This window comes from Botrytis sinoallii (assembly GCF_014898435.1).
Source record: "Botrytis sinoallii strain Bc 23 chromosome Unknown BSIN_016, whole genome shotgun sequence".
Classification (NCBI taxonomy): domain Eukaryota; kingdom Fungi; phylum Ascomycota; class Leotiomycetes; order Helotiales; family Sclerotiniaceae; genus Botrytis; species Botrytis sinoallii.
The window spans coordinates 32,738-51,902 of NW_024066043.1; the positions used below are offsets into that span (position 1 = coordinate 32,738).

At 44.0% G+C, this 19,165-nt stretch overlaps 6 protein-coding genes across 6 annotated transcripts; 4 read left to right on the forward strand and 2 right to left on the reverse strand.

The window, feature by feature from the left end:
• Positions 1-1,060: 1,060 nt before the first annotated feature.
• EAF02_008370 (uncharacterized protein) lies at positions 1,061-3,940 on the forward strand (the record flags this gene model as incomplete). The annotated part of the gene is made up of 6 exons (XM_038904418.1): positions 1,061-1,435; positions 1,490-1,893; positions 2,127-3,344; positions 3,451-3,551; positions 3,605-3,731; positions 3,844-3,940. 6 exons carry the CDS (start codon positions 1,061-1,063, stop codon positions 3,938-3,940), a joined length of 2,322 nt encoding a protein of 773 aa, XP_038755475.1.
• Positions 3,941-4,631: 691 nt separating this feature from the next.
• EAF02_008371 (uncharacterized protein) lies at positions 4,632-5,570 on the forward strand (the record flags this gene model as incomplete). The annotated part of the gene is made up of 4 exons (XM_038904419.1): positions 4,632-4,698; positions 4,793-4,888; positions 4,945-5,138; positions 5,202-5,570. 4 exons carry the CDS (start codon positions 4,632-4,634, stop codon positions 5,568-5,570), a joined length of 726 nt encoding a protein of 241 aa, XP_038755476.1.
• Positions 5,571-6,450: 880 nt separating this feature from the next.
• On the reverse strand, positions 6,451-7,294 carry EAF02_008372 (uncharacterized protein; the record flags this gene model as incomplete). Its single annotated transcript, XM_038904420.1, has 4 exons — positions 6,451-6,870; positions 6,930-7,030; positions 7,082-7,132; positions 7,201-7,294. The coding sequence occupies 4 exons, from the start codon at positions 7,292-7,294 to the stop codon at positions 6,451-6,453; spliced, it is 666 nt and encodes a 221-aa protein (XP_038755477.1).
• A 243-nt stretch (positions 7,295-7,537) lies between these two features.
• EAF02_008373 (uncharacterized protein) lies at positions 7,538-10,610 on the forward strand. The gene is made up of 2 exons (XM_038904421.1): positions 7,538-9,753; positions 9,807-10,610. Exons 1-2 carry the CDS (start codon positions 7,539-7,541, stop codon positions 10,013-10,015), a joined length of 2,424 nt encoding a protein of 807 aa, XP_038755478.1. The 5' UTR covers position 7,538; the 3' UTR covers positions 10,016-10,610.
• Positions 10,611-13,300: 2,690 nt separating this feature from the next.
• On the reverse strand, positions 13,301-16,144 carry EAF02_008374 (uncharacterized protein; the record flags this gene model as incomplete). The annotated part of the gene is made up of 5 exons (XM_038904422.1): positions 13,301-14,618; positions 14,677-14,684; positions 14,736-15,056; positions 15,114-15,601; positions 15,661-16,144. 5 exons carry the CDS (start codon positions 16,142-16,144, stop codon positions 13,301-13,303), a joined length of 2,619 nt encoding a protein of 872 aa, XP_038755479.1.
• Positions 16,145-17,320: 1,176 nt separating this feature from the next.
• Positions 17,321-17,657, forward strand: EAF02_008375 (uncharacterized protein; the record flags this gene model as incomplete). Its single annotated transcript, XM_038904423.1, has 2 exons — positions 17,321-17,350; positions 17,469-17,657. 2 exons carry the CDS (start codon positions 17,321-17,323, stop codon positions 17,655-17,657), a joined length of 219 nt encoding a protein of 72 aa, XP_038755480.1.
• Positions 17,658-19,165: the final 1,508 nt, after the last annotated feature.

The following is a 19,165-nucleotide window of genomic DNA, read 5'->3' on the forward strand; positions in this document are numbered from 1 at the left end:
TATAGATGTCCTTGAAAGTATGCTCCCCGCCAAACTTGTTGCCGTTGCCGTCTTGTCTTGTCTAAAAGTTCCAAGGTTGTCTTTCAAGTTTCAATGTTTTCGATTCTCCAGCGTAGTACGGAGTTGCTAGGTAGGATGTGATATGTAGATGGATGGTTAGTTTTTATCATGATGTTACTGTATTCATATTCATATTCATGTTTGTGTTGGTATTTATATTTACAAATAGGTGGTGGTTATATATATGCCTACCTAGGTATATAATGGCATTTCTTATCTGCCACTTACTTTTGTACTATCACGTACCACCTGCATCGACTAAACTACTACCAGGAACTTATCTTATTACTTACCTAGTAATCAACTTCATCTCCAACCGTTCCACTCATCTACCACTTACCTACGTCCCTCACTACTTCGTACGTATTTTATAATGAATTGAAGATCATCTACCTAATTACCTATTTTCTCTTCCAATTTCAACTCAATTGAACAATATCTACCTACCAAGCTAATCCAATCCCCTCTTACAATCTACACGTAATAATAATAATAATGATAAAATAATCGAATATTCTCAAAGAATCCTCCTTAATATCATTTCCGAGGTCATCCATCACTACACTCCTTCTCTCTTTTGATACGAGCGCTCAGTTATGCTGGATTGACTGGAAAACGTTAAATCCATTAATATATTTAAAAACATTCACAACCACCATTCACACCTTCGTTTTGCCTTTCTGAAAAAGGATCTGCCTTCTTTGATTCCCCATTGATTAAATATCCCTGGAGAACCTCTTTCCTCTTAGCCCCCCATCAGGACCATCAAGCAAGAAGCTTCATCATTTTAGTCCCAAAATTAGCACTCCTCTTTCTCAACTACTGCCAGTCGAGGGGAGCACTCCCTTGAACAAAACACCACCAAAGGTCTGCCATCATCTCCGCTGTCATCAATCCCGAAGGATTGTTTCAATGTCCTCTTCGCTTTGATCTCAAAACATCGCAAGCTAACTCATCGGGCGACCTTGTCTTCAGCTACACTCCTTGCTCTAGCTATATCATGGCCCCTTCCTTTTTGAAGGACTTTAAGAGGCGCTCCAAGTCCGGCGCAAAAACAACCGACTCCAGCACAGGTGAATCTACTGGTAGTAATGCGAGTGGTGGGAGCGCTCCTCGAAGCAACACATTCACTTCGAGTAAATCGCAAATATCCTTGAATTCTTCTTATGGCGCTACAACCCCACCAACAATGACAAATTCACAGTCCTCATCGAACCTCAACGGTATGGGAGCAACTCGACCAACCGTTTCTACCACTGGATCAAATAGACATAGTGTATCTGGGATGTCGGGCGTAGGATCCCCTTCTTCAAAGTCGGCTTTGCCCGTCTCGCCATATTCGCCGCGAATTCTATCTATCACTGATAACACATGGGTAAGCTTTCCTATCCAAGCTCCAGGATTGGTGAAGCTAACATACATCAAACAGGTATATCAAAAGGTCTTATCGATATATGGCACGATATCTGATCCATCAGAAGTCCAAATAGATGGGACGCTCACAGTCACTCGTCTAGACGATGGATTTCCTCCGACATACTGGCCAGTCTCTGAGTCTCATTTTAAGGCACTTGTTTACCTTACCCCGGGACCTAATAGATTGAGATTCGATTTCACATCTCCAAAACTCGCGAATAGCAACTCTCCTAATCCTGTACACTCCTCTTTCCTCACTCTTCACATGCTACCTACTCTTACAAATCCTCCACTTCAATTGGTTATATTGCTTGGAAAAGATTCACCAGGCACATTCGATGCTGTTCCTTCGCGCATCGAGAGAGAAGGCAATGGCCTGGATACTGCTACACGAAAATTCAGAATGGCCGCTTATCTGTACGTATAATTTCTCATCTGTATAAATCTCTACTATCCTAGTGGTGAGTAGGCAAGTTGTCATTGCTAGAATTGGCAATGAGCATCTTCCTGTGGAATCAGTGGCTCCGGGGACGAACTTTTTTGAAGGCGGAAAGAGGGCGACATCACATCCTATCAGTTTGATTCTTGTTTTTCTATCAGTCTCAACATCTATCTTCTCTACCTAAAGAGAACGAGCTAACGGTCAGCAGGTGGCAAGCATTCACCGCTGAGCAGATGTACCGAAATAAGCTTGGCAGGAGGACATTTAGATTCGAAGAAGAGTGGATTACGGGCACCTCGAACTATAGAGACCGGGAAGCTGGGACAATGCGAAGTGAAGCCAAAATCCATGTCATTCGAAGCTCTAAGACTGTTGCCGAACTTCGGCATCTTGATGTCGCCCAGCAGAATGAAAATGGTGCCCGCCGAGGCGATCTATTTTCCTTTGCCAGTGAAGATGTCAAAAATTATTTTAAGCCCCAGCCAGGTCAGAAACAGTATGTGACAGTTCTTCTCCTAGACGCTCATTGGGAGAAACAGCAAAATATGATCACTGGTCATGCGGCCCTCGGAGGTGGAGGCGGCGAGCTTCAACTAGCCATTTTTGGAAGTCAGGCATTACAAAGTTATCCATCTACCCTCGAAGAAGTTGTGCCAGCATTCTCCGATTGTACAATCACCGATACTAATTTTGTAGCCAATGACTGTAATGAATCCGGCAGCAACTGGGAGGCTGCCAATATTGGAATAGGTGCACACTTACATGAAGTAGGCCATTTGTTTGGATGCCCCCATCAAGAGCACGGGGTAATGCTTCGGGACTACGTCACGTTGAACCGATCATTCACCACCAGAGAGCCTTATTCAACACGCACCAGATCGAAGGGAGGGCTGGTTTTACCAAGAGACGAATGCACATGGCATAGGCTAGACACTCTACGCTTTCGAAGTCACCCATCTTTCGCACTCCCTACAGATCCTCCGCGAGCTAACGATGACTCCATACAAGTATGGCCTGTGGATAATGGCAGTGTGATAATTACAGCGGCATCTGGTGTAGCTTTCCTCGAGATATTCACGGATGGCGAGGATCTTTGTCACAATTGGCAAGAGTTTGGAGATGGGAATGGCAATGGACCCATTCAACGACAAATTACTCTTACAGAGCAAGATCTAAGAAATCAACTACCAGAAGACCGCCGAAAATCGAAACTGAAGATATCCGTAAAGTCGTTCGCTGGTGGCAGCCATGATGTTGATGACTTTACCCAACTCGTCTCAAAAGCCAGTAAGCTAAAATTGAAGAATGGACAGATGGCTTTCAGGAGCAGTAAGCTGGGTGCATCACAGATGGACGGAACCCAGCCACAAGAAGTCGTCTTTGACAGTTCAATTCATCAAACGAAACTGATGATACAAGTGAGAGTGTAAGTTAAAAACTTGTTTCAACCCGGTTGGAAGGATCACATTGGGTCGTCCTTCTCAAATTCTTAAGAAACTCCACCTAAGTACGACCACTGACTTGCGTTTTAGCTGGGCGGGCTTCGCTCTCGACGGTATAGAGTTTATTTATGAAGATGCGACCTCACAACTTTTTGGCAAGAGGGGTGGATCTTCCGCAGATTTCAATCTTGGTATGTGACCAGAATTCCCAAAGTTTCCGCCTGAATTACTAATATCTTGTTAGATACACGTCGTGGAGAGTACATTACTGGATTCTACGTCAGAAGTGGGTTGTGGTTGGACGGAATTGCAATCATGACTAGTTTAGGCAGGAAGTCCCAGGTTTTTGGAAACCCTGCTGGTGGTTCTGGGTTAGTATATTCCCATCCTGCGCCGGTGCTATATCACATTAGTTGCTATGACTTACAATAGTTTATATTATTACATCCGGCTATTCGCATAAGATCTCGCTAACACTTCCAGGCATACTTTGATACCCCCGAGAGGATACACTATCGCAGGCGTTTCAGGATCATGTGCATCATGGATTGATGGGTTTGGTATCATTCTTACTCGGTAAAAACATGCAGGTAATCGCTGGGGAAGCGAATAGTACGCATTAATATTGTATAATTTGGTTTGGGAAGACGTGGTTGGAACGGTTCTACAGATTACCGTTTATCCTATGATATTTATTTTTCAGGGTGGTTAATAACAATACCTAGGTAAAAGCTTCAGTGCGAATGGCGTGACTTGGGCATATCTATAGAGGCGTTTTAGAATAAATGACAGATTTTCCAGTTTCTGACAGTCTTGACTGAAGTGATTGCGGAATATATCTGTGAAACACATCTGTGGAATATATCTGTGAGCTGTGCATGTTTTCCGAGTCCCACTCAAAGTTCTCGGCAAGAATGATTGTATCACCAAGTACATGATTGGTTACCCCCAAAAATATGTATGTAATACTGGAAATGACCAGTTCGAATTCGATCTTTGTCCTTGGGGTTAAAAGGCTGTTCAATCCATTCAGATTCCTTCCAAGGCAATAATAACAAGTGCTGTTGGTGTTTAAGGTTTGCTCAAGCCCTTGTTCAGCTGTGGCTTGGCGATCCCTCAACGTCATGGCTGGTAAAACCAAGCTCTTCAAACGAAAAGAAAACAAACCTAGAAAATCACTCTTCCCCAAAAAGGCTCAAAACCAACAACCTCACGATACCCTCACATCTTTGTTACACCTTGAATACTCAGTTTGAGTTAATATATCTCAGATGTCGAAAAGAAACAGCGGCAATGCCGCAAATGGCGCAACAAAGGATTCAACAACCGGTGGGCCAGGTATGTTTATGATTGCTCCTTTGATTACCCCTCCCCCTCTTGGGTCAATAGATGGATTTCATACTATTGTATAGTGTGCTAACGGATGCTCTAGCTATGGATAAACAAAAGAGGTTGTTAGAGAAAGATACGGGGCATTTCTCCATGATCAAGATGTTGCATCTTGCGGATTTGATTACCGAACTCAATGGTAATTCTGCTTTTCCAAAAGTCTCTCGCACAAATTGACTAACTGCTACAAATCAGGGTTCTGTGGTGTTATGTCTGTATTCGCCTCGATGCGATATTGTCTAGGTCCATCAGATGCGCACGGAAATCTCTGGGCGGCTTTAGCTTTTATGCCTTTTGGATTGTTCTTCGATTTCATGGATGGGAAGGTTGCCAGATGGAGAAAGAAGAGTAGTTTGATGGGTCAAGAATTGGATTCTTTGGCGGATTTGGTACAGTTCTTCCTGGCACTTTCATACGTGTCGGAAATTTGATTCTAACGATTTCTTCTATAGGTATCCTTTGGTGTTTCTCCTGCCGCTGCAGCTTTTGCTATCGGTATCCGCACTCCTCTCGACCACCTCTTCCTTACTTTCTTCGTCCTCTGCGGTCTCACCCGTCTAGCCCGTTTCAATATCACCGTAGCCAATGTTCCTAAGGATGCCACTGGGAAGAGTAAATATTTTGAGGGCACACCGATCCCTACTTCCCTTTCCATTGCCGCATTAATGGCATACTGGGTATCCAAGGGCTGGATCTTGGACAATATACCATTAGGGACGGTTGGCACTGGAACTATTTTTGAATTTCATCCAGTTGTGGGACTTTTTGTTCTTTGGGGCTGCATGATGACTAGTAAGACCATTCATATTCCTAAGCCATGATTAAAACATCATACTTGGGATCGAGTGTGGATTACGAAGTGGGGAACGTGGTGGGAAGAAGGGATGGCAATAGACATATCCGGCTTGGTGGTGAGGTGGAGATGAAGCATGTATTATGATACCTTGAAGTTTATGAACTGGCGCAAATATACCTATTAAATGCATTCCTCTTCTCAAGTTATGTTCAACGGCCATATGCAAGTGAAGAAGTCGTTGATTCGTTTCGCCATGAGACTGTAATATGGTTCTTACAGGGTTTCTCTCTCATACCCGATGGTTGAAACTTCAATCCGCCATCATTCGAATAAGGAACTCAACAACCAATAATACAGATAAACATTAAGTCATTTCTGCACAACATATCAACAGTGAACAAATTTTTCCAGCACCTGCAGTTTTCATCTTGTAATCAAATCGAGAAGTATTTAATTGCTGACTTCTATAAGATGGAGAGCGAGAAAGATTATATGCATTTTTGTGTTGGTAATCAACGAATTAGATAGGCACAAGAAATGTGTATAGGATCGAAGACCTGGCTAAATATTCGAGTTTCTCTTAGGGGACGTTCTTTGGATAAGAGGATTGTCTCTCTAAGAGTAGATGAAGGCCAAATATACAGAGAAGGTAATGTGACTGGAGGCTTTTCGATCCGTAATCTTTGGGCGGGTGATTGATCTCAATTTAGATCAGGTTCTCTTTGGTAAAGTATGTGTAATATGTTGCCCGAAGCTTCATGATTTTCCTATCGTCCACCGACTATTGACTAAGAAAGTACAATTTTTGCACAGAAGTTCGCAGCAGCCCAAGCCGTACCAACAAACATATCCCTAAACGCCATATACCCAGATTTGGTCTACTTCAGTTCTTTATCCTACCGTTTTTAACGTCCACCTCTGGAGAATCCTCCTCTCGATCCACCTCTCGCGCCACCTCGAGGAGTGAAACCACCACCTCCTCGAGAGAAACCACCACTACCACCACCTCTGGAGAATCCTCCGCTGCCACCTCTTGGTGTGAAACCACCTCTTCCTCCACGTGGCGCACCTCTTCCACCACCTCGTCCGCCTCTCATTGGTCCTCCTCTACCTCCTCTGGCACCACCGGCTCTCTTTGGTTTTGGTGCTCCTGGAGGTGGCTTTGGCTTTGGAAGGAATTTCTCCAAAGGAAGAAGTTTGTCGCCGCCGATGTAAAATTTGTCGCCAGTCTTGAATGAAGTAGCTTGGATACCTTCGGTTGGCTTGATGGTGAAGTAAACTTGGTTGATGGGGCCGAGAATCTCGTCGACTTTACCAATTGAGGTCTATCAATTGGTTGTTAGTCTATATTTTATAAAAGGGGTTTGAATTGAGAATTACATACCTTGTTCTCTAGGTAGATTGGCGCATTGAAGTAAGGAATTTTAGTATTGATGGATTCGCAGACAATTTCTCCTTCACTGGCATGGAGGAAAGATCCCATAGCTGTCTTTAATTAGCAATTGGCTCTAACAATGCGAACAGGAACTATCATACCAAATACATCTGCTGGAGGACCATTGTCTCTTTGCTGGAAACCACCGCGTCCTGGTGTAAATCGTTAGCAATTGCGCACAAATTGATCTGCTCAAATTCGCAAAAGAGTATTAACGTACCTCCACCACGACCACCGAATCCTCCTCTACCACCACTGAAACCAGCATTTGCGCCGGTACCGCGACCGCCTCTTGATCCGCCTCGGAAAGACATTGTTTGATGTTGGCGATTGTTCGAGGGTGTTTTGGCGTTATCGTTGGAGAGTACAAAAATTAAAGCTCTCCAAAAAATTATTCGAAGCGAAAACTGGGTAGCGTGGAGCCAAAGATGAGAACGATTTTCATTGGTCAGACATGACTTAGTCATCTGCAGAGTGCACGGTCCATGTGAGGAGGGACAAACGTTACAATAATTGGAGTCATAAAAATATTCAAAAGAGTTCACCGTCTAGTTGTACTTGACTCCTCCCAAGTACAGCAAACTTCGAATAACAACCTATCGAAACACCATGGAACAGGCAAAGGAGGCAGTTGAGAAGGTGGCAGAGGGTGTCAAAAATGTTGCCATTGGAGAGAAGAAACCGAAAGCACCCAAAGCACTAAAGCCTAAGAAGGAGAAGGGAGGGGATAGTGGGGTCGATGCCGGACCTTTAGAACTCAACCCAGCGCCAGAATTTATCGCTCATCGCATAGCAGTTTTCGACAAGTTGAAGGCAAAATATGACGCGGAAATCGCTGCAAAACCAAGAGATCCCATCACCATTACTCTTGCGGACGGATCTGTTAAGGAGGGTATTGCTTGGGAGACCACACCCGCCCAAATCGCAGAGGGAATCTCGAAGAGTCTTCTCAAGCGCACCGTTGTTGCGAAATTGAATGGGGATTCTGAGCAACTATGGGATTTGGAGCGACCCTTAGAGAAGGATTGCACACTTGAGCTGCTCCCTTTCGAGAACGAAGAGGGCAGAAGAGTCTTCTGGCATTCTAGTGCTCATATCTTGGGCGAAGCCTCAGAAAGACGATTCGGTTGCAGTTTGTGTATCGGCCCCCCAATCGACAATGGTTTCTACTACGAGATGGGTTTGCCAAATCAAGGAACAGTCACTGACGCAGACTGGAAGCCCTTGGAGACATTGGTCGGTCAAATTGTCAAGGAGAAGCAAAAGTTCGAGCGACTGGTTCTTTCTAAGGATGATCTTCTGGAGATGTTCAAGGACAACAAGTACAAGCAACACATCATCAAGGACAAGATCGCTGATGGAACCAACACCACTGTTTATCGTAACGGACCTCTTATCGATTTATGTCGAGGTCCTCACGTCCCTAACACTGGCAGAATCGAGACATTTGCTATCATGAAGAACTCAGCATCTTACTTCCTCGGAAATAAGGAAAACGACTCTTTGCAAAGAATTTATGGTGTCTCATTCCCTGATAAGAAGCAAATGGCTGAGCACAAGAAATTTCTGGAAGAGGCTGCAAAGCGTGATCACCGAAAACTTGGTAAGGATCAAGAATTATTCTTCTTCCACGAAATGTCACCTGGATCTGCCATGTGGTTGCCACACGGTGCTCGTATCTATAACACAATCATGTCATTTTTGAGAGAGCAATACTGGACCCGTGGCTACGAAGAAGTTATTACGCCAAATATGTACAACTCCGAACTTTGGAAGACCTCCGGTCACTGGGCGTATTATAAGGATGACATGTTCACATTCCCTGTCGAGAAGGATACTTTTGCTTTAAAGCCCATGAACTGCCCTGGCCATTGCTTGATGTTTGGTCACCGCGAGCGCAGTCACAGAGAATTGCCTTGGAGAGTTGCAGATTTCGGTGTTCTTCATCGCAATGAAGCTTCGGGTGCGTTGACCGGTTTGACTAGAGTAAGAAGATTCCAACAAGACGACGCCCACATCTTCTGTAGGGAGGACCAGATCAAGGATGAAATCACTGGTTTGTTCGACTTTCTCAAGGCTATTTACGGTCTTTTGGGTTTCACCTTCAAGTTGAACCTCTCTACTCGCCCAGAAAAGTACTTGGGTAAACTCGAGACTTGGGATATGGCAGAGGAGAAACTCCGATCTGCTTTGGACGAATTTGCGGCAACTGATGGTGGAGTACCATGGGTACTTAACGAAGGCGACGGTGCTTTCTATGGCCCAAAGATTGATATCACTATTTGCGATGTCCTCAAGAGAGAATGGCAATGCGCTACAATCCAACTTGATTTCCAGTTACCTCAAAACTTTGGACTTGAATACAATACCGGTGATGTACCAACTAAGAAGGATGAAGACGCCGTCAAGGAGCCCATCGTCAAGCCAAAGAAGAATGCTGAACCAGAGGATCCAAATGCTCCACCAAAGGAAAGAGTGTACAAGCCACTTACCCCTGGATGTGCCAGACCAGTCATGATTCATCGAGCTATGGCAGGTAGTATCGAACGTTTCACTGCTATCTTGATTGAGCATTTCGCTGGTAAATGGCCTTTCTGGCTAAGTCCTCGACAAATCCTTGTTATCCCAGTCGGAGTTGGTTACTTTGAATATGCCAAGGAAGTGCAATCCATCTTCCACAAACAACAAATGTTCATTGATGTTGACCTCAGTGGCAACACTCTTCAAAAGAAGATCCGTACAGGTCAATTGGCACAATACAACTTTATTTTTGGTAAGTGGTCACATATGCCTTTTGTCATAGATTAATACTAATACCCTTGACAGTTGTCGGCGACACAGAAATGAAGGGTCGTGAAGTCAATGTTAGAAATCGTGACGATACCTCGAGTCAAGATCGAGGAAAGCCTGTTTCATTGCAAGAAGCAATTGAGAAACTCACAGCACTTCGTGATGAGCGAAGGTCGGATAACCCTTTCCCAGGTGAAGCGAAGCCTGTCGAGGCAGCTGCGGCTCCTGTTGCGCCTGCTGCTTAAAAATGAGATGTTGGAGGAAGGAATTTTAGGAGCATGATAAGATGAGAAGATAGGTACGAAGATGATGAAATAAGGATTTGTTAAATACGAGCATGAGATATATGACCACTGCATAAGAAAGGGCGTGAGATGCAATGCGTTTTCCTTGCTGTTAGTATGCTAGATTTAGCGTCATATGAGGGATAAGGAGATGACAAGAATGAAAAGAGAATTACAATTTCATAATGGTTTCGTGGTTTGTAGTGCCGGTCCGTTACACAAAACGCAAGCTCATATTTATCATCCTACGTGGAGGGCAGGGAGCTAAGTTATTCACTTCAAGGTTACCAAGCTTTCGATTAGCGAATATTTCAAAATGCGGAAAGGGATAAAATCTTTTGGCTTGAACGTTAAGCTTGTTTGTTTGTATTGCCTGCCCATTTAAAATATTCAATCCACATGAACGTTTCAATTCATCTGCAAGCTCCAATCCAATTTGAATGCCCAACACCTTCTCAATTCCCGATCCACTTGAAAGTTCCGACCCTTTTGAAGGTCCAGATTCATCTGAAAATCTCAGCCCAACTAAAGATCTTAACCCATTCCCAACATCCACACTCCCAAGAGATTTCCGACCGTATATCGGCGCGAGGAAGGCTCAGTGCATAGCGACACTGATGACGAAGAGTCACGTTAAAGTTCGAACGTGATTATGACCGACCGCAGCAAGAGACCCACTCGTATATGAGCAGAAGAACAACTTCAAAAATGAATTTTCACCAAGAATCGCGAAGATCCTCGGCAAGTTAGTCTACAGGCGAGGCTTATGTCCTATTCGATCAGATTACACCCCAAAATGTCGGATTGGAGTTTCCCTCACGGTAGTTCCCATTACCAGGTTCTAGGAATGTGCCATTGAACTGGCAAGATTCAACGATAGATAGATCATCGGGAATCCCGTTAGGGTATCTCGCTCCAATCTGTGGACTGGTCAGAGCTGTGTCTTATGGAGAGACTATACGCGAGTAGAAGTATTGGATGAAAACCGCGTAGGTCAGTAGTCTAGCGAAGGCGCATGCTCGTGAAACATACCAGGTGGTCGGTCTATTGAAAGGTACATGGTTGTAAGATTCTGTTTATCCTTGGTGTTCTCGCTGTAAGACACACATATGAGAAGAATTATTGAATAATCCCTCATAGCTCGTTGTGTTTTTCTGGCTGAGGCACAAGGAACGAACGAATGTTTATCGAGAATCTCGAGGATGTCTCGAGGGTGGCGGAAGAGATACTGCGATGGGCAAGGGAGAAGGAATCTAGTTTAGGGAAAGCGTTTCCTGTTATTCGCTAGTATCTTTTCTGGCTATTACCTTGCTATCTGTAGGTATGCCGAACCAGCGAAATGAGGCATCGGGATGTTTCTTCCTGGTTTGAGGGCGGTGGTTGCGCGCGCAGCTTAGTCTGTATTGATAGGTTTGCTTGATGGACCTAGAGGGAAGGAGGAGTTGTATATACCGATAAAGGAGAATGATAGAAGAAAAAATAGAGATAGTACAGTAAATTATGAGATTAGATGGACAACCCAAAATCATGCTAACAGTTCCATGAAAAAATCTTACCACGAATGAAGTTCCGCATTGGATGAGATATTGAGATGTCGATTCTTAGCAGTTGCCTCTCTCTGCTTGTTCTGTATTTTGTCATCCGAATTGATTCTGTTGAACGAAATGAATCATCTTCAAAGGCAGGCTGGAATGTTCTGGAGTATAGATTGATTAAGAAGATCTCAATTCTTGAATCTGCCTGGGGACCTGGCTCTATCCGATCTTACCCAATCGAATGAAAGTACCACAGCATTTCAAACTCTGAAGACCTCACAACGTGACTCTTACTACAATTCATAAGATCAAACCCTAGAAAGAGGATTTGGCTTCATGTACATACCATACTGTCAACGAGGTTCTACTGAATTGACGAGAAATTGAGTGGACGAGCTCTTCCAGTACGTACAATGAGATGGACGAATGATCGATGTAACAACAGATTACTTGAAACATCGACCTCGACAACGGCAACTTTGCGCCCCAATTACAGACACCGCCAGTATCATTTTCAGAAACCATTGAACAGAAAAGTATTCCTTCTTCATCTGTCTGTGGTCTTGTAATACGGCTATGGCTACATACCTTCCTCAAGACCACTCGAATTATATCCACCCCGGCACCCTATGAGATTTCCCAACACTTTCACTTTTCTACCCATCAAGTAATCTTTCAACATTCTAGCAACTAACGTACTTTACTTTGTCGTCTGAAAATGCAACATGGGAGACGGATATAGATATTCATCCAAACCACGAACCACAAGAAAACTCCCAAAATCGTTCTCGTTTCCTTCCTTTCCCATCCCATCTCAACTCAGCTATTACCCCCCCCCCCACCCCCCTTTCTACCCTCTACCATGATTGCCCTCTCCTCCCCTCCCCTCATCCCCCAAATAAAACATCCACTCCCCAACCTTGTCACTATCTCCATCTTTGACAAAGTAAGAGAAAGTATCCCTCTTCCTCCCCTCTCCGTTCCCAAACTCTTCAATAACGAAGAGAGAAGGAACACATCATATAATAGAAAGGAGATCATACGATATTTTACTCACCAGTATGTTTGTGTATAGATTAGGGTCTAAGGATGACCGATGGGTGGAGAGTACAGTACTACATAAATTTTAAGTGTGAACGTAAACATTATGATCGAGGTATCTTGTTTCTTCCAGTCTTGACATGAAAGGATCTCTACCCCCAGATATTGCCTCACTAGCAATATTGGATTTCTTCCTGTTCCTCTCTTATTGGCAACATCTCTTTAAATATCCTACCCCTCCCCGCCCAGACGAAGTCACCATATCAAAATGAGTATGAACACAAACATGAACATAAAACTAATATTTTCATATTCAGGACATATCTACTCGGCAATACCTAGGTAGCCAATAGTAAATCCACAAAGGAGATCATTTCATCGCATTGCATTGCATTCAATCCCAAGTTCCTCAAGCAAAAGTATCGCGGAAATCTTATCGAGCCCATCCATCCATCCATACCTTCTCCACCATGCCAATTCCTCATTCCCAAGTCTTATAACCTAGTTTCCCTCCTCCTTAACCATCCAATCCCAACCATTCCATTCCATCCCCTTAACCGTAGAGTCCGCTAACGCACCCAATCCATACGCACAAAATACAGAATACTTCCAGATTTTTCTCTCCCTTGAGTTCTGTCCTACCAAAATAAAAATAAAAATGGGACCCACTTTAGACAGTTTCGTTACTCAAAGAACTTCCTGTTTCTGTTCTAGTCCTGGGGAATTCACCGGGGACATGCAATTGGCTGATACTCTGGACGCTTTGATGATTTTGCCCAGCAGCCAAAGTTGGACGTTCGAGATCCTTGGCGAGGGGATCGAGGAGTGCCTCCATTGACCTTGGCTCAGTAGTATCTGTGACAGTTGAGGTAGTTGGGACAGCCGTAGTAGCCGCTACTGTCGATATGGCCGCAGTCTCCCCTGCTTCATTGAACCAAGGGACCGCGCTAATATCGCCCTGGCTACGTCCTCCGGACATGTGTGTGTCAGGTGCAGAAATGGCCGTGGCTTCAATATCTGTTTGTTGCTGTGCCTTGTCGTCGTCATATATATGATCGTCGGGTGCTGCAATCATAGCTGCTTCCATATCCGCTTGTTCTCGGAGTCGGTCCGTGTCAGGGGCGGCTATCATCGTCGCTTCCATGTCTGCTTGCTCGCGTTGTTTCTGGAGCTGGTGATCGTGGTATGCGGCTGTGCCTGCTATGCCCAAAGCGGCGCCGCCTAAGCCTGCGGTAGCGGCAGTGGTAGGTAACTCATGTTTTTGACTATCACGCGTAGTGTTCATATTCTGAATGGGTTCGTAAGTATAAGGGTTCACACCATCTTCTTCAGCAGCTTGATTTATCATCTGTGCGTGTGTCGGCGACGCGTGGCCAGGGCTCTCTCCATAGTGATGGCCAACACCACTTGCGGGTAGAGCTGCAGCGGTAATCACTGCATCATCTGCTTCACCTCCAAAAATGGAACTTCCGCTAGAAGGCGAAAGAGGAGCCTGTAAGCCACGCGTCGCATTAATTTGTAGATCTGATGGAAATCTCCCACCTGGTTCAGGACGCTTTTGTTCTTGTTTGAGTCCTTGAGTGCCTACAATGGCTGATGTATGTGCCGAAAATGGTTCTTCGTCCTCCTCGTCCATAACACCGTCGCTGCTGATGGAACCAGCTCGTTGTGATGTACCACTAACGCTGCGGGCATGCTGACGCACAAACGCATTACGTTCTTGTGGAGACTTTTCCGTCAAAGTCTTGATGTCTTCGTACCAAGCGAGTAGAGTATCACGTGTTTCCGCTCTGAAAACCCAAGAGTGTCCGCGATGTAATGCTCCAGTTTGACGACCTTTGAGTATGAATTTGTTTGAGGATCCTCCCTCATTCGAGTGAGAGCCGAGCTTTTGCTCGGGGAGATAGAGAGACATGATTGGCGCTCCGATTTTATCCGCAGAGCGAAACTCATGCAAGTGAGTAGGAGAAAGGACGTACCAGCCAGCACTAGAATTGAGATTAGTACAATACATATTATGAGTATCACTTTGAATCAATTTCTTACGTGTAAGACTAAATTAGAGTTAGCAGAAGATCGTGGAACTTGGGCATAGTGGGAATTACCTTTAGGAACTTGGACTTTCTCTCAAGGAGACCCTCTCTAATGCACCCAGCAAGCTCGTTGTCCTGTCCAGGATATCTTATAATCTCTGGTGTTCGAATAGGAAGCTTTGGATCAACAAAATGTTCATCATTTTCGACAAATGCCGTCCATTCATGATCTTTTGGCATGGCAATTGGACCCGCGCGTAATTCGTCTACTGCGCTATAGGCACTGTCTGCCTCACGCTTCAATATACCTGCGAGCGCGTTATAAGACTTTTGGATCTCGCCCACTACAATAGCTTCGAGTTCACGCCCAGAGGCTTCCAAATTGAGATATGCCTGGTTATTTTAGCTCCTGAGCCTCTGAATTTTTTTTTGGAAAATATTGAAACATACCTGGTGAAGGTAATTCTCCTCATCAATCTGCTTTTCGACCTGACGATCCACAGCAAGCCTGAGTAAGTATGGATCATGCTTGCCCGTCATTTGAGAAGGATCAATGTCTGATTGACCTAAACCATCTTGCAATGCGGCCACAGCCTTTCGAGTCGCTTCCATCTCCTTATCCACGGAATTTTTAAAGTCGCCCGATAAGCCCTTGATCTCCTTGATCTTCTGTTGCAAATCGCTACGCAAGCCGGTCAAGGCAAGAATAACATCTTGCTCGATATCTCTGGACTTGTTTGCCTCTGCGATTGCGGATTTATGATAATTGCGAAGAATCTGGAGGGCGTCGTCAATTCCACCTGTAGGTAAAAAGACGGCGGGCGCCGTGGTATTGTTAATAACATTCGAGACCTTCAAAAGGCTCTTTGATCTGTGCTCATATTGGCTTTGGATTTCTTTGAAATAAACGATAAGATCCTTAAGGACTTTACGCCAAGCTGAAAGTAGAAGATAATGATTAGCATATTGTCGCCGATCAAAAGCTATGGTGAAATACCTTGAAACCGGTTTGCCAAAATATCCGTGGGATTTCCGGTTGTGGGTACTGGAGAATAGAAAGCACTATGTGCCTCGTCGATATCACCTTGTGGATGAACCACCAAACTGCGAACACTCCCTGCCCTGGAACTTCGTTTACTACCGCTTCTTTTTAATGAAGCTTTCTTTTTAAGAGTTCCCCCTCTGGAAGGAATCAAGGTATCGCCTTGCGACATGACTGAATATGATCGATGCATATTGCCGTCTACTATTGAGCTTCCTCGTTGACTCGCATCCCACTCCTCGTTGAATCTTCCGTGTGAGTTTTGAATACTCGTATGAGGATCGTGATCGTTTGAAGCGTAGTCTAATACTGCAGGACCTCCTCCGTTGATGATTTGAGATTGTGGATGTGCTCGTGGGGTACTTGCAGCGCCGTAACCTCGATCGTTGTATGATTGCGCGGGGGCAGGAATTGCAGAATTTGTGCCGATGGTAGACATGATGAATAAATAAGGGCAAAGGACGAGTCGTGAAAGGAAAGGGAAGGGAAGGGAAGGGACGGGACGGGAAGGAAGAGAGAGAGGAAGGGAAGGGACGGCAGGGAAAGTAGTAGTAATTGAAGGTGGTAAGGAAGATTGGTGGTAATGGTAATGGTAATGGTAATAATGGTAATAATGGTATGGGGGATTTGATCGTTGACGTGACGTAGGGGGAGATCAAGCTAAAATGGGTGGTTGTGGACTAATAAGGGACCCAAGACATCAGATACCCAGTAGAGTAGCACAAACAATGGACGGAAATTTACTAGTCAAGGGAAAAAAAACCGGAAATTCCAAATTCCAAATTCCTCGAGATTTCAGATTTCGGATTTACGAATCAAATCAAATGAGTCAGCGATTTGGGTTGTATTGATACGTTTCTTATATCTCTGAATGTTGTTCAATTCTTTTTGGTTTTCAACGAGAATAGATGATGGCTGAGATATCGTCGCAGGCATGAGGGAGGTATTTTGGAAGATGATCTAGAATTGAGGAGGGGAGGGGTGAAAGGATATATTACTACCAGGTAATGTAATATAGGTATGACAAGCAGGTGGTCACTCCTTCATGGGATTTATAAGTTAGCGACAAGTCTACTGGGGATCTAGGTATGAAAGCGAATAATACCTGGGTTAGTAGGATAAAGAGAAATACTCAAGAGATACTATTGTAAGGCTTCTATGTGAAGTGGAATAATAGAATGATTATATATATGTATATATATATGTTTATCTTATACTTATTATGAAAAGTACGAGTGTAGGAGTGTACGAGGTAGATAGGTATCTACATATGATATGTAGATATGTCTCCAAAATCTTGTACAGGTATTAGGCGTGTAATATGAATCCACGGAAGAGAAGGACGGGGATGTGGACGGAGATGGAGATGGAGATGGATACTGAGGAGTAGATGATCAATTATTCAAGACGCTTATCTACGAGTAGGAGATACTGAATACTACCTACCTAGGTATATTGTTCTATGATCAAAATCCGGAAATTATACATCGATAGTTATATTACCGTTTACAGTCGAGAATCATACCTACATAACCAGGATTCATTTTTCCCTATGACGTGAATTTTATAATGATAGAGAGGACAGAAAGGAAAGAAGAAAGAAAGTGGAAAAGGCATGACCCTCATTCGTCAGTCCCCGTCCTCCGTAAGTAGATAGGTGTGGTAGGCTCGAGGGAGGTACTAGGTACGGAGTAGGCTCGAGGGAGGGTAAGATTACACACGTAGATACGTACTAAATAGGTAAATCTCAATTTAACAGGTAGGACCAATCAGAGGGTTCATCGAAGGGTCAAATTAATACCCAATACGCCAATCATCAATTAATCGTATCTAGCGAAATCGAAAAGAATCTTGTTCTTGTTCTTACTCTCGCTCTCGCTCTCGCTCTCCTCCTTTTTGCTCTTGTCCTTGATTTCCCCGTCCAGCTTCGATCGCAGACAAATCATTCGTGAAGATCCCTCCCTAGAAAATGATGACATTATCATTCATTGGTACTAGTGCTACACAGGGACATACATCACATCGTATATCAGTTTTGAGACATTTGCATCGCTGCAACTTATTGCACCTTTTTCTTCCTTTGGGCTTCAGGCTTCAAAATTCAAATGATATTCATAAATACTAGGGATTGGATGCTGGGTGCTGGATACTGGGTACTGAGGACTAGGGAGTAGAGACTAGAGACTAGAGACTAAAGACTAGAGATTAAAAACTAAAGACTAAAAACTAGAAACTAAAAACTAAAGATTAAAAATTAAAGACTAGAGATTAGAAATTAAAAACTAAAAACTAAAAACTAAAGATTAAAGATTAGAAACTAAAGACTAAAAACTAAAGACTAGAGACTAGAGATTAGAGATTAAAGACTACCTACCTACATAGAGACTAGACATTTATCATTGGTCACTGATTACTCATTGAGTACCAGGGTACAAGAATCTAGTCAAGCTTGCAAGTTGCAAGTTGCAAGTTGCATACCAGCCTGCTACCGCTACCGGCCTGCTACCAGCCGACAAGTTGGAGCTACTGCAACGGCTACATGATAGCAATTAATATAAGAGATCTCATCATGTGAGGTGCATCACACTACTACTGACTGCCTGCCTGACTGTACTGTACATCATCTACTGACATCTACTGATTGATACCTAGTCATTCAAAATGCTTCCAGAGATATTCCATTTCCTTCCTTTCTCATCTACTTATGAATCTATCCAGAGTATACTGTCGACATATCCCTCGGTCCCTACTCGAGTACTACATGCTTGGTCACGGGATACCTACCTCTTCGTTCAAATTTGATATCGTGACTAAGTTCAGATCCTTCTCATCTCATTCTATTACATTCGATTATATACCACGCTCGATCTTCTTGATCATTCCTCCATTCAAATCATCGTACCATAAACGTTCGAGTACTACTACCAGTCCCTCCACACCTAGAAGACCAGGCAAATATAATAATAAATCATCACTCGAGCACCAACGTGAGAAATGAAGAATGGAGTGACTGGCCCCATATCAATTTGCGTGCCATCATCAAAAGGTCTCGTGCGATCATGTGCTTTACTATATTGAGTCTAGCACAGATGATCTCCCGATAAATCATCCCTACTCATTTTTGGCTTCCCCGCAAATGGATCGATATTTCACATTTCATTGTTCCACTTTCTTTTCCTTGAACCACATCGGAATTACGGGAGAAGCTGGGAGAAGGTCGAGAGAAGGGACTGGTGGACCATGTTAAGACAAGGTCTCGAAATATCACTCACCATATCTAACGGGATAACGGCGTCAAGGTGTTCAAGATAGGAGTATCAAATCATCAGAGACACTTCATGAAGACCCCTTTCTTTGGGAAAAGTCACTCGAGACTCGAGAGTCAAAGGCTTGAGGCTGGCTGGCTGGCTGGTTGGCTGGTTGGCGTACTCTACATCTACAAGCTGGAGCGGATTGAATA